This window comes from Schistocerca serialis, chromosome 9 (genome assembly GCF_023864345.2).
Source record: "Schistocerca serialis cubense isolate TAMUIC-IGC-003099 chromosome 9, iqSchSeri2.2, whole genome shotgun sequence".
Lineage (NCBI taxonomy): Eukaryota > Metazoa > Arthropoda > Insecta > Orthoptera > Acrididae > Schistocerca > Schistocerca serialis.
In genome coordinates, this window is record NC_064646.1 from 8,940,974 (window position 1) to 8,958,554 (window position 17,581).

At 42.8% G+C, this 17,581-nt stretch overlaps 1 protein-coding gene across 1 annotated transcript in view; it reads left to right on the forward strand.

Moving 5' to 3' along the window:
* LOC126418731 (fasciclin-3-like) overlaps window positions 1-17,581 on the forward strand; it is a 149,908-nt gene that overhangs the window by 127,825 nt on the left and 4,502 nt on the right. Inside the window, exon 11 of the mRNA XM_050085642.1 lies at window positions 10,989-11,112. Coding sequence (XP_049941599.1) covers window positions 10,989-11,112 — 124 coding nt within the window. The remainder of the gene's footprint in view (window positions 1-10,988; window positions 11,113-17,581) is intronic.

Sequence of the window (17,581 nt, forward strand, 5' to 3'; positions counted from 1 at the left end):
TTCAATTTTAATCTTTGCCCTGAATGATTATATATTTTGCTGACATAGCTTACAGTGTTTGTGTAAATGATTAAAAAATGGAACTTTTTAAACATCAATCTCAAACCTGCAATTGGTATTGTTTATTTTAGGATACTGTATGGCATAGTTATTAGTGTCATACCAAAATTTATTAAAACTAATTAGTTTAGAGACATAAAATATGAGGTTTGTTCATAATAGTAACATACAAGTTCATTCAGTAAATAATGCACCACAATATTTTGTCAGAGCAAATTTATTCTTATGAGTTGAAATTTGGTGGCAATGTCAGTCAACATTTCTGTTAAATGTACTATTTTTCTACACAGTCTCCATCACATTCTACGGTCTTACACCAGTATTGCATAAGGGCACGTATTCCCTCTTGGTAAAAGCGCTTGTTCTGTGCTTGTCACCATGTTTTCTCTGCATGAATATGAGCTCATCATCTTCAAAGAGTGTCCCACATAGAGAATCCTTAAGTGGCCCAAACAGATGGGTCTGAGGGTGCCAAGTCTGGATTATAAGGTGGATGAGGCAATGATGTTCACTCCAATCTGGCGATCTGTTATCGGGTTCTGAGACTTGTGTGTGGGCATGCGTTGTTGTGTTGGAGTAAGGTTTCTTTTTGATTCTTGTCTTGTTCAGATTGGTCCTTGAGTTTGTTCAGAGTGTGCACATATGCTTCTGAATTAATGGTTGACCCTTCTGGCAACACATCAATGAGAAGGACACAATCACTGCCGTATAAAACTGTAATGATCTGCAACAGAAAAAGTCTCTATTTATCTCTCACTGTCCCAGTAGTTCATATGAAATGGCTTTTCTTTGAATCTTGTGGTCTGTTGTGAGGAGAATTCATCTTGATTACATATTTGGATATTTAAGAGTCTCAATCATTGCACACGCACCTGCAATGCTCACCAATAGCTGTAGAGCTAATTTTCGGTGTGCACAACTAATGCTATCTGCATGAATCACCATTTCAGGAGCAGTGGCTGTGACGTGACATCCCAAATGTGGCCAATTCTGGAGCTCAGTTTCTGCACTTTCTGGAATTTTAACTCTATTTAATCATTGGCCAAGAGTACTTCTGTCAACAGCATGAATACCATATACTGCACATAAACGTTGATGGGTGTCACAATGGTTTCTTTTCCTCCAACCAAGAATACAATTACAGCACATTGCTTGTAACGAGTGTCTTGTGTAGACACCATTTTGATGATTCATTGTGGCATGTTCAAAGCTTTGCAAACATGTGGAATAAACATCAAATTTGAAGCACCTAAAAGGATGTTTTTCAAGCATTTATCAATGGCTGTAAAAACAAGCTTTATTAACTGAACAACCCTCGTACAACAGAAAACTGGAAATTAAGACATTAAGCAATACAAAAGAATTTTTAATCATAAAATAAAAATAACTAAAATAAGATTGTTATTTTTGCAATCCCTTACAGAATTTTAGATGTTTGACATTGATAGTGTGTGGATGGACCACACAAGTAGGATGTTCATTTTTAATTGTTTGTTTATTTCATATGATTGCTTATACTTTCCATTTGGAGGAGGCTACCCAGAATAGTGTCCCATTAATCGGAGATGTTGAATTCTGGCACTGAAGAATACTTTTCAAACTACGCTGTTATTGTCCTTGCTCCTGTTTCCTGTTCTTCCTCAGCTTGGTGAAAATTCTGACGATCACTGAAGTTCGTATGTAGTGCACCAATTATTTCAAAGAAACGTATTAAGTGCATTTAAACAAACAAAGCACATATTGTTCATTTGGAATGCATTTACACATTCAAGCCCTTTGCAGTATTTATTAATGGTTCTGACACTGTAAATTTAATAATTAATGACTTCAGAACACAAGTACTGCCAAATCCAACACTTTTTAAAGTACAGCACATTGAAGTTTCATTAAATATACCTGCCCTCTTCAAAAGTAAAACTCAAAACAAAAACTTTTATCAATTCAAAAAGTCTGATTTGTGTTTTACTTGCCATATGGTAATTAACAGTGTGTATGCTGCTTTACTCATATTACACAGCCCTGCATAACAGTTGTTGATGTATGACTACACTGAACTGTTGTGGTTAGCACCTAATTACAAAATTTAGCATCTGTTGCTTTAAAAATTATTGCCTTAAAATACCTTGATAAAATATTTATTTCCACCTGATTTACAAATGAAAGACAATGAAATTTAGAAAAAAAATCGTTAAATGTGTGCTCTATCAAAAAATGAAGTTAAAATAATAGTTGCTACTATAATTAATGTAGTGTATATAAAGTTATTCATATTATTGTACAACACTGTGTGGGTTTTAGTGTTGTAGGACTGCTGAATCCAATGATGCACACTATACCACATGTAATAAACACTATTTTACTACTCGGAAGCACACATGTACAGTTAGATACATTCTTGATCTCTTCCACATGTGGAAACTAAACTTTCACACGCGGCTACAGACTGCCACAAAGAGCTTGGCAAAACAAAGATATTACATGCAGCTTGGTCGATACTCGCCACATTAGCCCCCCCCCTCCCCCCCCCCCCCCCCCCCCCCCCCCCCCCAGAGTGTGGAGCACAAAACATAAATATTGGAGCATACATACAAAGGGAACACCCAGGGGGGAGGGAGAGGGTGTTTAAACTGAAACCATACCTTACATTACATTACATTAGTAATTGAAGTCCTCGAGCCAGCGAGGGGGCGGACGGTCCTGCCTGACCGGGTGAATCCTCGTACAGCAGTCAAGGGATCCGGGGAGAGGACTATGGGTTGTGAGGAGTCGGGGTAGCAGACCTGAATGCCTGTTGCAGCACGTAGTACTTGTACCATGATGGGTCAGTACCAACAGGCAAGGGGACAGACTGGAGAAGATGAATGTGGGTTAAGTTGTCATTGGGGGAGCTGGCTCATTCATACAAGATACACACATTATCCAGCTGCATAACAAAAAACACTTTAGAGCCACATATAAAATCTGTGTTGACATTCACTACCACTCCCATATACGGGTTGACAGAATCTCCACACGAGTCGGCGGCGGCAACATCACCCGTTTTGAGGCTGGCCCGATACGTCACTGAATCCTAACAGGGGAGAGGCTGGGGGCTGCCTGTAGGAAGGGGAGTCATCACACACATCACTCTGTAGGGGAATGTCATACACAAGTGTAGCACTGTCACATGACTGGGAGTGGGTAACGTCACAAGTGGGGGAATGGGCATCACTCATCCGCGGACTGTCGATAGATGCCTCGTGTGAGGCGGGTGTAGCAGGGGGGCGGGGCTGACTGGGGCGGGGGGTATTGGGTAGTTCTCCCACAGACCATGCTGGTTTGAGGCAGCAGGCAGATACCGTTTGAGGTATGCCATTAATGAGCACTTCGAACGTGTTGGTATGCCGCGATATGACTCTGTTCAGGCCCGAGTATGGAGGTCTGAGTGCCGGTCGGACAGTGTCATCGTGCACCATGACATGAGAGCACGACACCAAGTCCTTGTGCAGAAATACAGGAGGGGGCCAATGCGGTCAAGGTGGGGGCATGTGAATGTTAGCGATTAACTCCTTAACATGCTCGACGAATGTCGAGTCGCAGATTTGATCTGGAGGGAGTGAAGGCTTGACTAGCTCTGCTGGGAGTGTGAGAGGTTCTCTGTGCAGTACTTCTGCCAGAGATGTGCCAAGGTCCTCTTTGTATGTGGCCTGAACGCCTAACATTACCCATGGTAACGTGTCAGCCCACTCACCTCCATGGCACATCAGGGAAACTGTAAGTGTTCGGTGCCAGCGTTCGACAAGCCCATTGCTCTGGGGGTGGTATGCTGTAGTCCTAAATCGTTTCACCCCACACAGTTCAAATGGTTCAAATGGCTCTGAGCACTATGGGACTCAACTGCTGAGGTCATTAGTCCCCTAGAACTAGTTAAACCTAACTAACCTAAGGACATCACAAACATCAATGCCCGAGGCAGGATTCGAACCTGCGACCGTAGCGGTCTTGCGGTTCCAGACTGCAGCGCCTTTAACCGCACGGCCCCACACAGTTCACAAAGCTGTTGGAAGAGGGCAGACTTGAACTGGTAGCCCTGGTTAGTGGTGATAGAAACTTGGCAGCCAAAGCGTGAGATCCACATTAATAAAAGGGCTCGGGCCACTGCATCGGCTGTGATAGTAGTGAGAGGAATTACCTCTACCCAGCGGGTAAACCTGTCAATGGCAGACAGTATGTAAAGGAAGTGGCCCGAGGGGGGTAAGAGCCCGACAATATCGATGTGTATGTGCTGGAATCTTCTTTTTGCCACATCGAACGTACCCGCGGCGAACTGTGCATGACGTCCTACTTTTGCATGCTGACAAGCCACACATGCTCGCACCCAACTGCGACATTGTTTTATCACCTCGGGCCAAATGAAACGTTCACATACCAGACGTGTGGTGGCATGAATGCCAGGGTGTACCAAGTCGTGGATACTATTAAAAATGTGCCGGCGGAGAGGTACAGGAATCACCATACGAATGCGTCCTGTTGAAATGTCATGCCAGATGGGTGATGAAAAACCAAGAAGCATCCATAACGCTAGTTTCAGCCCTGTTTTAACATCAGAGCGCAATGCGGCGAGTTCAGTATCCTCTGTCTGCAATTTATTGAGTTCACTGAGGTCCAGTTGTGAAGATAAAACCGACACATGAGATAGAAAATCAGTGATGACATTGTCTGCCCCTCTGATGTAACGTATGTTGTTCATAAACTGACATATGAGGTCCATATGCTGAAAACATCTTGGGGACAAGTCCTTGCCTGGGTTACAGAAAGCTTATACCAATGGCTCATGGTCGGTAAATACCACAAGATGGTGACCTTCAATATCGTCTTGGAAATATTTGATAGCAGCATAAATAGCAAACAGTTCCCGGTCAAAGGTTGACCATTTACCTTGGGAAGCGGACAGTTGGTGGGGGAAAAATCTGAGTGGCTGTACAACAGAACCCACGGATTGCTGAAGTACTGCCCCCACTGCTGTATCACATGCATCTGTAGTAAGTGAGATGGGAGCATCAGGAATGGGGTGAGCGAGCGTAACGGCTGTCTGTAAGGTGACTTTAGGTTATCGAATGCGCAACGCATATCTGGAGTCCACATGACCGCCCGAGACCCTGAAGTGTTTTTCCCTGTGAGAGCATCCATCAGTGGGGCTAGTGTGTCAGTGGCGTGAAGGATGTGTTTGCGGTCGTAATTTACCGTTCCAAGGAAGCGGCAGAGGCCCTGAAAATCTTTAGGCAAAGGCACTGTACTAATGGCCTTGACCTGTTCGGGTAGGGGGCAGATGCCATTGGCAGAAACCCCGTAGCCCAGAAAAGTTACACTAGTGCAACGGAGTTGTGACTTAGCATCGTTCACTGCGACACCGTTTGCTTTTAATAGTTGGAACACTGTATTTAAATAGAGTTCATGTTCCTCGAGGGAGGAAGAAAAAATTAACAAGTCATCCAGGTAGGCATATGCAAAGTCCAGTTTTCCGACCAATGAGCTGATGAACCGTTGCCACTTATGTGCAGCATTTTTAAAGCTGAACGGCATAAACAAATACTTGAACAACCGGAACGGAGGGACGATAGCGGTTTTTTCAATGTCCTCCGGTGCCATTGGCGGTTGGTGATACGCCTTGTGACAGTTGATTACACTGAACATTCGTGCCCCATGCAGTTGGGAAGCAAAGTCTTGAATATTTGGGATGGGATAATTATCTAGAATTGTTCTGGTGTTAAGTGCCCGATAACCACCACAGAGGCGGAAAGTGTCATAGGTGATGACCAACTACTAGAAGAAGGGCAAATAGTCTTATTACCTAAAAGTTCCTGAATAATAGCTTTGGCATGTTTAAGTTTTTCTGTATTTAAACACTTAGCCTTTGCACGTACTGGTGGGCTTCTGTGGTATTGATCTGTGGACAGTACCGTTGTTGATCGCGAACACCGATGGGGATGATGGACCTGCACCCAATGCACTGCAACTAACCTGTAGTGCACACGCTTGTGTGTCCAAGGCCAGCGGGTCAGCAGCAGTGCGGCAATCCACTGGTAGTCCTTGTCGTAGAGCTCGGTGGAGTACTTGGTAGCATCGCGAGCACACCTTCTGTCCGGCAGTAGAAACGTCATGCGGCATCAGTGGCAGGTGCGAGGAAGCGGTGCAGGGGTCGGGGCCATGGTCGTATGTGACAGCTGGGTGACCTGCTTACAAGTGTCCATGAGCTTGGCTTTCGCGGTGGTGATGCGTAAGCGGAGGGCTTCATTGCTGTCTCGAAGTTTGTCATTGTGTGATCTAAGAGAGAGCACTGCAACAGCGGTTTCAGCTAGCTCACACAATAGAGTGGCGCTCTCGGATGAGAGAGAAGAGATACCTGAACCAGTGGTATGGTCTATCGAGTTGGTTAGTGTACCCCGTTGTAGATTGGGTGACAGTGGGTGGGCTAAGAGGAAATCTATCCCGAGCACGGGTTCATCCACCTCCGCAATAATGAAAGTCCACTGTAAGGGGGTGTTAATGTCCTGCAGTTTAAGGATTAAATTGGTTATTCCATGAGATTGAATCAGGGACTTATTGGCAGCTCGAAGCAGGGAGCAAGGTTGACGCTCAAATTTAATACCTGTGGACAAAGGTATCACACTAACCTCGGCTCCCGTGTCAGCTATAAATGAAAGGCAAGACACTGCATCTTTCACATACAAGAGTCCTGGAGCGTGAGGTGAAGAAGTATTAAATGATAGGCATCTGTGCGGTGCAACGCGGCCTGCAGCGCCTTAATTGGGTCGCATTATTAGGTTGGGAACGTGCATGGAGAATGACACTTCTTAGCCATGTCGCCAAAGCGGGAATGGAAATAACACCAACTGGGACAGCGCATGGCATCGTTCGTCGCACTGGCTGAGGCCGAAGTGGTAGTGGAGGGGGTCTTGTATGCAGGTTCCTCCGGTGGCGGTGTCGCAGTAGTGCCGGTGTGAGAGGAGTTACAGCGGTGGCTGCCAGGCGGCGTTGGGTCCATGCACATGCGCGGCTTGAGTTGTGTGCACTCTGTGCTGCACAATGGAAGCTGTCATGCAGGTGTGTCAACCTCTGTGGCCTGAGGGCCACCTGGGGGTGTATGCAGGGAGGGGGCAGAATGTTGTATATCTGGTCTGCGATCTTCAGTTTGGCATCTAGTGGGGCTGAGGTCACATGGAGAAGTTGAATTTGAACTTCCAGAGGAAGTTTGAGCAACCAGATGGACCAAAGTGTAACATCTGGCATGCGATGTGTTTCCATCATGGCGCGGAGATGACGCCAGAGCTGCGATGGAGATCTGTAACCAGCGACTCGTGACTGATGAGGCGGATAGATTCCCGCTCTGTCGATGTGGATAGTTGCTCGAGGATGGTGCATTAGGTGAATGCCTATTTATCCATAGTGGGAGGTGAAGCCATAATATTGCCGATCAGGTCCAGTTCATCATGGAGGTGACATAGTAGGCAAAGGAACTTCGAATTGTCATCAGCGATGCTGTGCAGCTGCAGGACGTGGTCAACCAAGGCAAACCATGTGTGTGGGTGGTCCTTGCAAAGGGGTGGTAGCTTCGGGCAACGGATGGGGAAGTCTTGACATAACTGTTTATCAGAAACTGTCACTCCCTGTCCATAGTTCTGCAGCCTGATTGGCTCAGGTGCAGTAGAGGAGTACCAGCTGCCAACACTGTCAGTGGCATGCGGCACAGTAGGAGCGGCTGGCTCGATCTTGGTCAAGAAATCAGCGAATTGTGCATTTGATGGAGAAACACCAATACAGGCGTAGAATGGACCAGAGCAATAGAGTCAACCGATGTGCAGAGAACGACAGAGTACAGTTTCTGGGCCCCTCCCCTACAGGTGCATTAAAATTGTAAAATCACCTAATGTTTGTTGAACACACGCGGTAGGCATAGCAGGAGCAGCATGTGCCATCGGAAACACTCGTAAAGTAGACGCAGGGGGGGGGGGGGGGGGGGGTGCAAAATGTGGAGTTCCGTGATAAACATGAAATTTCCTGTCTTGGGCATCCGGCTTGATTTGTACTGCCACTGATTCGGGTGGAAAGTTCACACTGGCACTTGGGAAACCCATAAACTTAGTCACTGTGGTTTGAGCACATTGTGTCGGCTGTTGTTGAGCAGTCGGAACACGTGGAAAGTCCATACTCATTGTAAAACGTTCGTATTCAAAGTTTTGTGCGTGAAAAATGCTCTGTTGGTACGGAACACTGCCACATGACTGCTGACTCACGTACGATAACGGAAAGTTATTGTTCGTACCTGATGCCGGCACACGTGGCTGTGGGAATGCAGAAGCACTGTCCTGTTGCGTACTGCTAGTAGGTGTGTTCGGGAACTGCGTCGAACTATTACGAACACAAGGTGGATGATTGGAAAACCATGCCGAAGCATCCGTTAGGAAACTTAAGTTGGCACATGTATGGTGTGGCGGGCAGCAAGCGATCCATTGTGTACTGATTGACTGTACGAAAGTTCGTTGTAGCACTCGTGAACAAAATTTGGGGTCACCAGTGTGAGTTTTAGTGTTATAGGACTGCCGAATCCAATGATTCACACTATACCACATGTAATAAACACTATTTTATTACTTGGAAGAACACATATACAGTTAGATACATTCTTGATCACTTCCACATATGTAAACTTTTGCACGCGGCTACAGACTGCCGCAAAGAGCTTGGCAAAACAAAGATATTACATGCCACTTGGCCAATAGTCGCCACAACTGCTTGAGGCTGCAGCCATACAATGAAGAGACTGACAGACTATAGCTATGCCAAATTCCACATGTTTCACCTCAAGTGTCTATGCTTAAAATACAGAGCAGAGCATCAGTTTAATCACACTCAATCAAAATGTTTAATCACAGACAGGTTACTCTGGTGTATTTTTTTGGCAGAGCAGGAAGCCATGGGTTAAAGGGCAATGCCCTACAGGGAGGGTACCAAGAATCACCTCATTTTGTTTGAGTGATGGAGGTATGCCACAGATGAATAGTTGGCCTGAGCAATTGAAGTTTATTCACCCTTAAATTGAGCCACTTTGTTTTTCATCTTTCCTTAAGTGTACTCCTTAACAATTCTATTATGGAATGCGAGGTGATGGAATTCCTTGCCATGGATTATGACATTTACTGCTGTCCAACTAAGAGATAATTCTTTAATCTGGTTTTAAAGGGAAAAAAGGATGAATGATAATCTTGTCTGCGCAGTAGATTCTTTGAACAGCAGGAAGAGCACATGGAACAAATGAGAAATTTCAGTGTGCACCTTACCTGTGTCCCATCAGTTTGGAATCATGTCTAATCCTCGATCAAAGATAGTGAATACCCTTGATAGACATACCCCAAGGACTTTCACCAGGAAAACTACAGCACTCATATTTGCAGATGTTTGTAAAACTAATGTATCTTCGAATGATACCCTTTCAAATTACTAGTTATTGTCTGCAGTGTGAAAGTATACTGTACATGTTCCAGGATGGATGAGGGAGTGGGCATTCAATAAGGGTATAGTAAGTACAGAATATTTGAGAAATAAATGTGAAAGGTACATTTCAGTGCATGGGATACAAGGAATGCACTTGGGGAATGTAAACATGCCACCAGCAGTTTGGAGAAGCTATCTAAGCTGAATGGAAGTGGACCGAGTCCGAAAAATAGGATAGGAGAATGAAGGAAGTGTGTGTTGTTGGGCCAGCAACTGAGAACAGAGAGCAAGCCAAGTCTGGAACCCACATGCTGCCCACAACCTCCAGAACTGTGTGACATTTTTCACATGTTTCCTGTTGGTTGCCTACAGATGTCACACACAGAAGTGTGCCCTGTCATAAAACCTTACCAGAATGTACTACTTCTGTCCTGAAAGACAATCTGGCTTGGTACATAGGCCTTGTGAAAGAGCAACAGTTATGGACAGCAGTTTCAAGCACGAAAGAACTATTAATGTCCCATGAATCAATAATAAAGCACTCCAGCAATTCCTCCAAACAGGTGCAGCCTGCACAATACATTATAAAACATTCCTGTCAACATTATTTAATGTAAATCGTAACTTTGGCCATTTTCATTTGGAATCATTTTATATTTTAAAAATAAGGCTATTTGTGCTAATACTGGAAATATTTATTATACCACACAACACTGACAACATTTTCTTGTTTCGTTTGCAATTATTTCCATGTACATATAATCATTATTATTTGTTCTGTGTTAATATTTTGCTGTGTATACTACCCTGATATCAGCTTGGAAGAAAAATGAAAGGCTTTTAATCGAGTGTTATGACTACCATTCTAATTCTGATTTATGTTCATGTGTGTTTTTGGTGGATACCAGATATAGACTCAGCACCAGATGAGCCAGGACATGACCTTGATTAATTCCCCAACTAACACATTTCAGCCATGTCTTTTCCCACCTCCTTGTTTCATAACTTAACTTATTTTTATCATTATGATGGAACCAGTGCTTCACACCTAAAGAAATGCAAATTAAATCTCCAACATATTATAGCTCTCAGTACTATGTAAGAATATTCCAACTGTAATTTTTTGTTGGACTTGAATTTTCTTTGTCCTATTTTCAAAATCATTTCCAGCAGTCATATTCATTTATAAGTATTGCTTTCATTGATCACCAGCTCAAGGTATACTCTGAAATTCATGGTGTGGAAATAATAATTCTGTGCCTGCTGCTTCCACCCCCCGTCCCCCCTCGTCCTCTTTTTCCCTCTTCCATTTTTCATTCTCATTATGTTACAGTTTTATTGTATGCTTTCAAAGATGATAACACATCTCAGAAGTACAGTTCTACTTATAAAGTAATCCTCACTGTAGAGGACACAGCCTACTTCGATTTTTTAAAATGAACTTAATTTAATTTCAGAAGTGACACAGAAAGTGCTGATCACGGCCCTGCAAACAAGACAAAGACACCAAAGATGAATCTCAGCTACATTTTCAACAAGAAAAAAGATAAAGTATCTGATGAGCCCCCAGAACCTCCCAAGGTGAGTATTTCTTAGTAATATAGTAAATCAAAAATTAATACAGTGTTTTAGATAGAAGTGAAGTGTCTGGATACCATCTGCCAAAAGCATAGGTACAACTGAAGTAAAGCTGAAAGATACCAACTAAAAAAGTGTGAATCTTTGGCGTGTGAAATATAAAACTACTTTTGTTGAAAAAAAGAGAGAGTGAGAAAGAAATACAGGGCGTACAAGGAAGCAGAGGTAAGATGTACGGGTTACGACAACCACTCATAAATAAACTACTAACACTTCATGCATTAACTTCTAGTACCACTAGTATTGCATTTACTATTTAAAATCCTGATAGCATGTGTCACATCAGTACTTATCTTCATTTGGTATCAGCCTCTAGGGGATGATTACAAACAACAGACTTCATTATAATAAGGTTCATCCGGGTTTTCGTTATGGAATAATGGAATTTTAACCTAAACATTTTTTGTTTCAGTGATTTCTCATCAGATGTTTGATTACAAGCAGCTTGGTTCAGAAGAACACAACATACAGTTGTTACACACTAGAGAGACATTTACACAACACTTTTTGAAAACAAAAGCTGTTCTATATTATATACTATATCACAGCAAGCCTAGACAAAATTTCTAAGATTCTAACTTCTGGAGGAGATTGAGAAGCTTCTACAATATACAATTATCATTAGATCACTTTCAGTGAAACACTTTAATAACAAATACTTATCTGTAGAAAACATCAATGTTCATATGTTGGCTGATAACACATATTACAGTCTAAGAACACAATGATGATTGCTTTTTACATTGAATAATAGTACTGCAGTTGTTACAACTTTTATAGTCCATGCACTGAATGATTATTTGACACAGAAATACTCTCAGTTGAACGTTACAGTCAAACATCAGTTAACTCTGAACTTACATACACTACTCTGACTAATGACATTAGCTCAATCTTGAATGAGAACTACAATAAGGCTGCTATCAGAGTGGACTGAGTTGTGCTGCTCTCTGTCTTAAATAGACTCCCACAGAAGGTTGGTTGATTTGGGGAAGGGGACCAAACTGTGAGGTCATCCGTCCAATCAGATTAGGGAAGGATTTGGAAGTTGGCTGTGCCCTTTCAGAGGAACCATCCTGGCATTTGCCTGAAGTGATTTAGGGAAATCACTGAAAACCTAAGTCAGGGTGGCCGGACATGGATTTGAACCATCATCCTCCTGAGTGCAAGTCCAGTGTGCTAACTACTGTGCCACCTCGCTCGGCCTTCCACAGATGAGATGTACAAACCTCTTGAGGGTGTGTTTTCATTGACATCTCTCATTCATGGCTGCAACTAGTAACAACTGTCTTTAGCTTGTGGTTCCATGATGAGGTACCAACTGTGCCATGGGACCTCACTCTTCAGATGACACCACACTATATGCACAGTACAAATTCTTATGGATCACAGCCTAGCTGATGACTGATAACACGCTAATGCATTTAGTCCTGTGTAGCAAATTATATTTTTCAGAATGTTCTAGAAGTTATTTGTTCAAATTGGAAGTTACCATAACACCTGGTTTCACAGACAGTAAAAATCTAACTAAACTTTTGTTTTTCTTTTTTTTATGTGTACAAAAATCTGAGAACAACAATAGTAATAAAAATTATTTGATATAGTCCTAAAATAAAAATCTAAAATGAAAAGATATGTCACATAACAAGGTTTGTTTACAATGAGATTTTATAGTACAATAAATTGTTTTTACAGAAACTGGATGTTTTTAGAAGTATAATATTGATTCTGAATTCAAAAGATAATAAGGTTTTATTTACTGTTAAGGAAATTAAATTTGCCAAATAATCAAGTCTACATAGCATTTTTTTTGAATGATATAAAACAAATTAAAACAAATTACATTTTTCACAGACATAAGCTTCTTTTGTAAAGAGAAATCTAGGTTTTGTAATGATAGTTTGCAAAAATGTGCAATAATGTTACAAACAAATTTGGAAAAGAGTATAATTTCATAATTATAGTGTACTTGTATACAGACCACGAATTCCATTCTTTACAAACAAAATGAGAATGAACATTGCTACAAATATCCTATTTCTTTATTTAAAACAACTTGTTTCAACAGACTTTGCTGTCATCTTCAGGTCTCAATAAATCTTTTTGTTATGAAACTTGTTCATTTTAAGTAGGACCTCATGCCAAGTTGTCATGTAGATAAAAAACAGCACATTATAAAAGATTTGTCATAACTAAAATATTTAAAAACATAAAGCACCTTGTGCAAATGGCCATCTCTCTATATAAACTACTCACAGATGACTGTTACATTTTGTGATGTAACAATCATCTATTAGTGATATATGTATGGACATGGCCATTTGCACAAGATGCTTTATATTTTTAAATATTTTAGTTATGAAAAACCTTTTATAATGTGCTGTTTTTTATCCATGTGACAACTTGGTGTGAGGTCCAACATAAAATGAACACGTTTGTTAATAAAGTTTTTTTTAAGACCTGAAGATGACAGCAAACACTGTTGAAACCAGTATTTTTAAATACAGAAATATTTGTGCAGTCTTGGCTTTAGGATATTTTTAGTAAGTAAAACAGATTGCTCCTTCTGTCTTCTCAAAATGAAAACATTCAATAAACATTGCTAAAAAGTGTACGGAATTGGAAATTTTGTTTGAGTTAGAAATCCCATAATCTTGGTTTGTTGTGAGTTGTTACATGAACAGTAATTCAGTCCATATGTATATGGTTTCTGGCATACTGGTTCACTCCTCATGCAAGGTTTGGAGTGAATTTATCTTAATTTCAGTATATTTATGTCTTACATACTTACAGCAGAAAACTAGCCTATCAATCAACCACAGAAGCTGTCAGGAATTGATGCTCCTTGACTCACCAGAAAGAAAACTAGCACAGATTTGGCACAGGAGTCACCTAGTATCCTGACTCATGATATAACAGATGAGCAGGACAAGAAATGGATCAATAGAATAAACTGAATTACATTCTCTGAAAAAGTGTGATACTGAAAGTGCAGAGGACAGTTAAAAACCAGAGAGGAAGGAAGGACAGACTAGAAATAGATCAGACAAAGATTGACAGCGCTAGAGAAAGAGGAAGGAAGCTTAAGTAGTTAAAGAGAGAAGACTAGTACTCACCTTCAGGTGGAGTAATTCCTAGTATTACTGGTAGAAACACTCCCCTTCTCCCCATTCTCACACTTCTCAAACCAATCACCTTTTCCTTCTTGAAGAAGGAATCTACAGTTCCAAAAGCATGAATTTTTATTTTCTGCTTTCACTTTTTTCTATAGACAGTACAAGGAATTTCATCTCTTTAAGACAAGTACTGACCAACCACACTCTCTTTGCAATTTCGTGAACTGAATTTTCCTTTTGATACAAAATAAACGAGTACAAGACAATGGTAAAATGAATGAAAATGAGAGTGGGTGATTTTCTCATCCTCATCAGTCAATATAAGTATGTTGCATCCTGCAAGATCACTTAGGCATGGCACAGAATGAAATCTCCTGGTGACAAGTAATGTGAGTATACAACAGTGGCACACTTAATGACAGTCACAGACCGCCTCAGCCTGACCTGTCTCAGTTCACTGAGGAGATCATCTCCAGTCGACTTATGAGGAGATCATCTCCAGTCGACTTATTTATGACAACTTTGCTAAAGCTGGTGCAACCAACTGGTGATGGCTCAAATGGCTCTGACAAACATCTGCTATATGACCCTGGTGAAGACACTGTTGATATGCATCATTATTATGTGGAAAGCAGTGATTAGTATTATGTGGAAAACAGTGATTAGCATGTAAAGAAAAGAGGGGCTCGATATCTGTCTGGTCAAGCGGGTGCCATTCCACTTCTACCTTGACTGCTCGACATTTTTGCAGTTTCACCATCAGATGGACTGTGCTGCACTTGCCGATCAAGAGGATAGTTCTTATGTGTTATGTATTATATGCTGTGGAAAAGACAGCCTGAGCTCCTAGTGAAACCTCAAAAGTTTTAGCACTACACAAAACTTCACCTAAAGAAGGATGAGACTCTCAAAATGTTTGAGCACACACTCCAGTTACTGGTGGTAATCTCACCAACATGTCATGTACTAAGGATTCTGCAAATGATTTTCTAAAAGAAGACATAAACTTGCATGTTCTACTCAGTTGCTGTAAAACCACAGTCCATGATGCATAAATGTCTGATGTTGCTTTATGATGAAGGAGGAACTAAATCAGTGGCCATCACATGCATTTTTGTTGAAAAATGTTCACTTAAAAGTGAGTAAATAGTGATAGAGGTAGCAGTGATGGTTCAGGAAAAGGGATAATTTTGGCATGAGATAACAGAGCCGTTTGTTTATACACTCCTGGAAATTGAAATAAGAACACCGTGAATTCATTGTCCCAGGAAGGGGAAACTTTATTGACACATTCCTGGGGTCAGATACATCACATGATCACACTGACAGAACCACAGGCACATAGACACAGGCAACAGAGCATGCACAATGTCGGCACTAGTACAGTGTATATCCACCTTTCGCAGCAATGCAGGCTGCTATTCTCCCATGGAGACGATCGTAGAGATGCTGGATGTAGTCCTGTGGAATGGCTTGCCATGCCATTTCCACCTGGCGCCTCAGTTGGACCAGCGTTCGTGCTGGACGTGCAGACCGCGTGAGACGACGCTTCATTCAGTCCCAAACATGCTCAATGGGGGACAGATCCGGAGATCTTGCTGGCCAGGGTAGTTGACTTACACCTTCTAGAGCACGTTGGGTGGCACGGGATACATGCGGATGTGCATTGTCCTGTTGGAACAGCAAGTTCCCTTGCCGGTCTAGGAATGGTAGAACGATGGGTTCGATGACGGTTTGGATGTACCGTGCACTATTCAGTGTCCCCTCGACGATCACCAGTGGTGTACGGCCAGTGTAGGAGATCGCTCCCCACACCATGACGCCGGGTGTTGGCCCTGTATGCCTCGGTCGTATGCAGTCCTGATTGTGGCGCTCACCTGCACGGCGCCAAACACGCATACGACCATCATTGGCACCAAGGCAGAAGCGACTCTCATCGCTGAAGACGACACGTCTCCATTCGTCCCTCCATTCACGCCTGTCGCGACACCACTGGAGGCGGGCTGCACGATGTTGGGGCGTGAGCGGAAGACGGCCTAACGGTGTGCGGGACCGTAGCCCAGCTTCATGGAGACGGTTGCGAATGGTCCTCGCCGATACCCCAGGAGCAACAGTGTCCCTAATTTGCTGGGAAGTGGCGGTGCGGTCCCCTACGGCACTGCGTAGGATCCTACGGTCTTGGCGTGCATCCGTGCATCGCTGCGGTCCGGTCCCAGGTCGACGGGCATGTGCACCTTCCGCCGACCACTGGCAACAACATCGATGTACTGTGGAGACCTCACGCCCCACGTGTTGAGCAATTCGGCGGTACGTCCACCCGGCCTCCCGCATGCCCACTATACGCCCTCGCTCAAAGTCCGTCAACTGCACATACGGTTCACGTCCACGCTGTCGCGGCATGCTACCGGTGTTAAAGACTGCGATGGAGCTCCGTATGCCACGGCAAACTGGCTGACACTGACGGCGGCGGTGCACAAATGCTGCGCAGCTAGCGCCATTCGACGGCCAACACCGCGGTTCCTGGTGTGTCCGCTGTGCCGTGCGTGTGATCATTGCTTGTACAGCCCTCTCGCAGTGTCTGGAGCAAGTATGGTGGGTCTGACACACCGGTGTCAATGTGTTCTTTTTTCCATTTCCAGGAGTGTAGATAATAAAAGAAGCTCACAGTCTCTTGGGGAACTTAATGTCATTTGCTTGGATATGAAGTGGTACACTTCCCAGTCCTCTTGATCTTCAAAAAATGGCAGAAAGCTGGGACTGCCAGGAATGATTGTAGGCATGCAGGATCTGTCTGCTTCTGTACAAGCTCATACTGCTGACTGAGCTGTTGTTTCAAGAACTCGAAAAACTGCTTATCCATCTTGTGACCTGAGGGCAGTAAGTCCTGTTCCAGGACAGGATTCCAGACAACCTTCATCATCACTATTGTAAATCTGCCTCTTCAACAACACAGATTTTACTAAAAACCAATAAAGAACAAAGAAATTACAGAATATAACAGATCCTTACTCTTCTTGAACTTCTGGGAAGTTTGGAGGGTAGGAGATGAGGTACTGGCAAAGTGTACCGTTGTGAGGATAGGTCGTGAGTCAAGTTTGCATAGCTCAGTCAGTAGATCACTTGCCCACGAAAGGCAAAGGTCCTGAGTTGGTGCCTCTGTCCAGCACACAATTTTAATCTGCCAGGAAGTTTCATATCAGTGCACATTATGCTGCAGAGTGAAAAATTCATTCTTGAAGTTTTATTACAAAATTTAAATTTTACAAGAAGTGGTAGATGTAGCATGACCATAGAAA